At 31.8% G+C, this 6,520-nt stretch overlaps 1 protein-coding gene across 1 annotated transcript; it reads right to left on the reverse strand.

Annotated features, from left to right (window-relative positions):
• Nucleotides 1–299: 299 nt before the first annotated feature.
• On the reverse strand, nt 300–3,362 carry LOC142224601 (uncharacterized). Its single transcript, XM_075294382.1, has 2 exons — nt 3,244–3,362; nt 300–3,090 (listed from the first exon to the last, which is right to left on the reverse strand). Exons 1-2 carry the CDS (start codon nt 3,360–3,362, stop codon nt 300–302), a joined length of 2,910 nt encoding a protein of 969 aa, XP_075150497.1.
• Nucleotides 3,363–6,520: the final 3,158 nt, after the last annotated feature.

Genomic DNA, 6,520 nt, shown 5'->3' on the forward strand with positions numbered 1-6,520 from the left:
AACATGGAAAAAACTTTATATTAGAGAAATGCGTCTTCTAAGCTAAGCAAAAGTTGTATTCTTATTTTTTTTTTTTTTTTTTTTTTTTTTTTTTTTTTTTTGTATTTATTAGTATTTTTGAGAAAAATAATTACAAAACATAGCTCTACTTCGTCTCTGCGCCATTAGGCATTATAGAGACTGACTTGGTAATATATACATATGTTTATGTGTTCATTAACTAATAAATATTATCAAAGAATACAAATCATTTAACAAAAATTCATTATATAAAACTGATATATTTTATAATACAAACATTATATCAGGAGCTCATCAATGCGTTCTAGTAAGTATTTTTTCAGACTAGTTTTAAAAACAGAAAGATTTTCAATCTCTTTTAAATTAAGCGGTAGATCATTAAAATATTTACAACCAAGATGATCAATACGCTGCCTGGTTGTTTCAGATTGACAAAATGCAACTTTTAAAAGGTTATTATTACGTGTATTAACCACCTCTTGATTTCTCCTAAAACGTATGGTGTGATGTCCAATATTATTTAAACATTTAAATATATATACAATCATTTGGCATTTATGAATTCCATAAATGGGTAAAACGGTTGGATGTTCTATCCTATATAAATTCAAAGTGGAATGGGTTACACTCAAATTCGCCACAACTTTAAGAGCTTTGTTCTGAAGCCTTTGAAGAGATCTTAGTTCAGTAGTTTTCTTATAACCATATACTATTGACAAGTAACAATAATGACTTTGTATCAAGGACTGGTAAATTAACAGTTTAGTTTTCCTATCGAATTTGTATTGGAATTTATACAGTAAACCAATAGCTGGTGATATCTTAGATTTCAGGTACTGTATGTGTCTATCCCACGAGAGGTTTCCCTGTAAGTACAAACCTAAGTATCTAACTATGGGAACTTCCGTTATCTCCCTTCCGTTAATACTAATATTAAAAACATTATTGAATTTAAAACGAGGCCTAAATCTCATTAATTGAGTCTTATCAGTATTCATAAAGAGCTTGTTGAGACGAACAAACTCAAAAATCAACGAAGCATCTCTCTCTATATAAAGTTTAACCATGCTCTCATTGTTATACGGATACATAAGACAGATGTCATCTGCATAAATAAACATTTTCCCATCCAAAGTAAGATTCCCCAGGTCGTTAATATAAAGAGAAAACAGAAGAGGCCCCAAAACACTGCCTTGGGGTACTCCGTACTTGACCTCCATCATAGAACTTCTCTGTCCCTTAACTTCAACAAATTGTCGCCGATTACCTAAATAACTACCTAAGAGCATCATCTCTTTTCCACAAATTCCATAAAACCCCATTTTCCTTATTAATAAATTGTGATCGACAAGATCGAAGGCCTTCGACAAATCATAAAACACCCCAACTACAGCCCTATAACCCTCATCCAATCCTTTACAGATACATCTATGAACATTAACAATTGCTTCCTCAGTGCCACAACCCTTACGAAAGCCATATTGATAATCATTCAATAAACGATTTTCCGACAAATACATATACAGTTGTTTATGTAATAAACGCTCAAAAACAATTCCAATTATAGGTAATATTGATATAGGACGAAAATCCTTCAATTCTCCTGCATTACTTTTCTTAGGTATTGGAATGACCTTATGTATCTTAAGTATTTGTGGATAAATTGATGTCCTTACCACATCATTAAAAATCCGTACTAAGTATGGTGTTAATATGCCAACACAAGTTAAAAGAACTTTAGGATATATACCATCATGCCCACTACTCTTGGTAGGAGATAAGCCACAAATAACACTATGCATTTCCTCAATAGACGTGTAACTAAAATAAAATCTATAATTACATGTACTCAATGTTCCCAAATCATTGAGATCATCGCCCGGGAACTCTCCAATACTTGATTTGACTTTCTGAACCGACTCCACAAAATAAGTATTCAACACTTCACTTTTAGCTTGATCACATTCAACTGGATTCCCAACACTGTCCCTAATGCATATATCATCTACTCGACCTCTCCCTAGTGTATTGTTCAAAAAACTCCATGTCTTCTTGGAATCATTCCCCAAATCAGAAAGAGTGTCAGCATAATAATTATTCATTGAGTCCCTATAAGCCTTTTTGATTACCTTGCTAATCCTTTTCAAACGTATCTCAATGTCAGGTCGTGAATTCTTCTTCCGAAGCCTTAGTAAACGATCCTTATATAACAGCAGCTTCTTTAAGTTACCATTCACCCATGGTGCTATCTTATTTCTCAAGCTTAATTTGGTACTCTTAGTCACTGTTGAACTACTTATAGCTTCTCCCAGGCACTCTATTAAATTAGCAGTATCTATTGATGGATTGCCAGTGTAACACAAATCCTGCACCTTGTGTTGTAGAGAATCTTTCACTCTCTCATAATCACAAACTAAATAACTTTCATTATCCAATTCACCATTTCTAACTTTCAAAGCGATTCTACAAAAAATGATATTGTGATCAGACAAATCAAACTCAATGGAATCTATAAAAAATTGTTTCTCAATGTTACTATACACATGATCAATTGATGATTCACTTTGAGGTCTTGTAACCAGCTCATGGCAATTCCTGAAGTCAAAGTTCATTAAAATATTTAAAAGGTCTGCAAATACTCTATGCTCTAGTAAATCAATGTTAGCATCCCCAACGAATACACAAGGATTTCTTCCATATCTCTCCAATGTACTTTCCATAAAATTGAAAAAGTTGTTTATTCCACACTTTGGGGACTTATAAAAGGATGTAAATATCATTGGTTTACCATTAACTTTGACATCATTCAATCTCAATACTACCGAATCTATGAAACCTTCACTTGTAATTTCCATTACAGAGAAAGGTAGCAAATTACGAATATATATGGAAGTCCCACCATACGAGTCAAATCTACAAGAATGTACTGCCTTATACCCAGGTATGTCATATACTTGAACTAAATCTTTCTGAAACCATGTTTCTTGTATAGCAATTACAGAAGGTAGCTGTGGTAGCTGCGAAATCAAAGATTTAAATTTGTTAAATTTCGAAACCGACGACAAGCTCCTGATATTTATAGACATTATATTAAAATAACTACAATGCGAATAACTAGTTTTAAAAGATTCAAAATTATTTATATATTGATTGTAATTCATAAATAAAAATAATAAAGGAAAATTAAAACACTATGGAATGAAGTATTAATTAAATAATTACGTTGGTGATACATAAGTGTTATCATCGGAATCATCAGCTTCAACTTGTATTAATTGTTTTGATTTCCTTTTATTATTTTGAACTGTAGCTTGTAGCAATAACTCATCAACTTCTTCCATGTTTTGAAGTTGTCACGGTCTTGATAATTCAGACATCTTAACGAAAATTCTGCCATTTTTTGCATAAACGGAACGGTATCCAATATTTTTCAAAGACTTTGCATAGTTTAATAATGCCATTGTTTCTCTGCTAAGATATTCATGAATAAACACACTCTTGGTTTCATCCTTCTCATTAAGTTTACTCTTGACAAGCATAAGTTTATCTTTAGTTTTTTGTGAATTGAGTTTCACCACAATAGACTTCTTGTCGTTTTTTGTTTTCAAAAAGTAGGCATCACTAATGCTCTCTTGACTTACACTAACACCAACGTCGCTCGCTAACTTTATTACAGCCGCCTCAGCTGAGACACCATCAGCTGTTTGTATGCCAGTTACAACACAGTCATACTTCACTCGCTGGTCGTTCAAAAACTTAACAGATGCCTGCAGCTCACTCACTTTATCTTTCAAGGCTTTATTCTCTCTCTGCATTACCTCTAATTTCTTTTTATTTTCTGCTACTCCTTTCAAGACTTCATCAAATTTGCTGGACATGAAATTCACAGCATCAGATAAGCTGTCCAGTTGATCAAGTTTTTTAAGTCTCATATTGATGACATCAAGTTGAGTTTCAAAAGAAGAATTTTAAGGACATGAACTCTTTGGCCTCACGACAATATTTTTTCAGTGCATTCTTTTTAGAGTTGTGAAAGTAAAATGAAAACATGGCGGAACAGTGAAAAATTAAACAGTAGATCTTCTATAAAAACAAAGATTAGTTCCTCTTTATTAATGAGTAGTCCAAGAGGAGTTGACGGATTTTTTCGAAAATACAAGCGGGCATTGAGTTCGGGTTTTGCCGCTAAAATTATTTCTCATTTTAGCGGCAAAACCAGAATAACATTACAACTCTTTCCAGTAAATTGTATTATAACATGGTGGGGAAAGATCCAAAGCAACAATTGAATAAGTTTATTTTCTTTAAAAGAAATTATTAAAGAAAAGTAAAATGGTAAACATGGCTATTTTAACGCGATAATACCAATTTATACCGGCCTTAAGAATTAAATTAAGTACAAAATTATTCGTTAATAAAAATTCATATTTATTTGCATTTCTAAATTAATGGTGTTACATGCTAGCAAACAATTGTTCACACCAAAATAAATTTATGTGCTGTTGTAAAATTACTGTTTAGAATTTAAATATAATGTGCTTTTGAATGGTTATCGTTAAGCTTAGGATTCGATGGAAAAATATTTTTATATACTCGAATTCACGTTCTTCTTTTGTAAGAGTTTTTGAATTTCTTCGAAAATTGTAAACTTGTATACAAAAACCTTTATTTGTTACACAATTTTTATTTTTGCAATAAAAAAATAATATTTGATTTGAACTCAGTCCATTTCGTTTATATCAAGCATTTTTCTTTTCTGACTTTAGGTCTTTTATAAAACACACTTTACAATTTCGTAGTAAAAATTTAATATAATAGTATATAATGCTGAACACCTTTTCGGGAACTTCCGAACGAATCTGGAATATATGTTAAAAAATATATTTAAAAAAAAAAAAAAAATGGTGTTGGTCGAAGCAGGGATCGAACCCAGGACCCCTGTCACGCAAGGCGGACGACCAACCACTGCTCCACGCTGCCAACAAATGCATGTTTAACAATGTTATGTTGTTAAACAATGTTATGTTTGCATCGGCTCGTGGGCGCCGCAAGCTATGCGATATAAATATAACTTATAACGATAATTATCTCTTGACGACCATAACAGCTACGTAGCTCAGTGGCTAGTGTGCTGGCTTACAAACTGTGTGGTCCGCTGTTCGAATCCCTGTCCGGCAAAAGGTAAAATTGAAAAAAAAAATTATAAAATTAAATAATTTCTTCTACAATGTTTGTATTACAGAAAAAGGTGCTAAGAACTAAAAAAACTCATGGAAGTGAAAAAAATATGAGGCAATATACAGTTAGGCAGAAAAAAAATTTTGAGTACAATATTCTTCGGGAGAAAATTCTTCTCAGCATATAATATTTTTGGGTCCAAAATGCCTCCAAACATATTATATGTTCACATAATAACATATAGTTTTTTGGAAGACAACATTATTGAATTTGGATGGAAAAATACAAAACTTAGACTACCCAAACATATTATATTGTTTAGACCAATATGCTTTCAAACATATTATATATTGGAAGAAATCAAACATATAAATGTTTGGACAATACCCAAAAATGTATATGCTTGAAACAAAATATGTTTGGGAGTATATGTTACAGAAGCGATTTTTTTTTTTGAGGGTGTATGAGGTAAACATGTTTGCTGGTTTGACTGTTGTGACGAATTCTTTTTTGACTTCAGCCAAATATTTATCAGTGTGACCATACCGTAACAGTGAATGGCGCAACCGTCTTGCATGACATCCCAGCAAAAAAAGCGTCGTCAAAAAAGTAATGAAAATTTTCTTGTTGGATCCGGAAGTGGTGAAAAATTGACGCAGAAGCGATGAATTTAACATGGGCATAGGACGGAAGTCATCCATTTTAACAGCCGGTGCACTGAATTTGCATCACATCTTTAGGTATGATCCTAATTCAATGTTTTGGATGTAAATTAAAAAATTCTGTATATTTTGGCAAATAAATAATTTTTATCATTTTTAATAATTTTTAATGGATTCTAACTCTTGTCTTAAACGTTTGACCTCAAATATTTTCAAAAATTCACAATTCAGTTTGGATTTAGCATTTTTTTCGACAAAATTTAAATAATTTATACCATTTTATGAATTCTTAAACTGTTTTTAACCAATTCGAAACAAAATAGGTAAAATTACCCTTCAAAAATATGAAAAAGGCATGTTATAAAAATTGAATGAAAAGATTTTCCTGTGTAGTTTAAAATAAAGAAAATCATTCGGAGCACATCTTCTGGAAGTGCTTTTAAAGTTGTGTCTTTGGAAGAACTTCCAAATTTGTTTGCTGGGATGTGGTTTCAACAAGACGGTATCACATGCCACAAAGAACGTGTAACAATGTAGTTATTGTATTTTCTGTTTTGTTTTTGAAAATTTTTCCTATAGCACTTAAAAAATTACCCTTTATGTTATAGAACACCATGTGTATACATATGTCATTAAACAGTTCGTAATTTAATATACGT

Source organism: Haematobia irritans, chromosome 2, assembly GCF_050003625.1.
Source record: "Haematobia irritans isolate KBUSLIRL chromosome 2, ASM5000362v1, whole genome shotgun sequence".
NCBI lineage: Eukaryota > Metazoa > Arthropoda > Insecta > Diptera > Muscidae > Haematobia > Haematobia irritans.

Bases quoted from the DNA above. Each gene is read 5' to 3' on its own strand.
- LOC142224601 (XM_075294382.1), bottom strand. From the start codon at position 3,362: ATGGAAGAAGTTGATGAGTTATTGCTACAAGCTACAGTTCAAAATAAT. The intron at 3,091-3,243 runs GTAATTATTTAA...TATAAATATCAG, and splicing joins AACACTTATGTATCACCAAC to GAGCTTGTCGTCGGTTTCGA.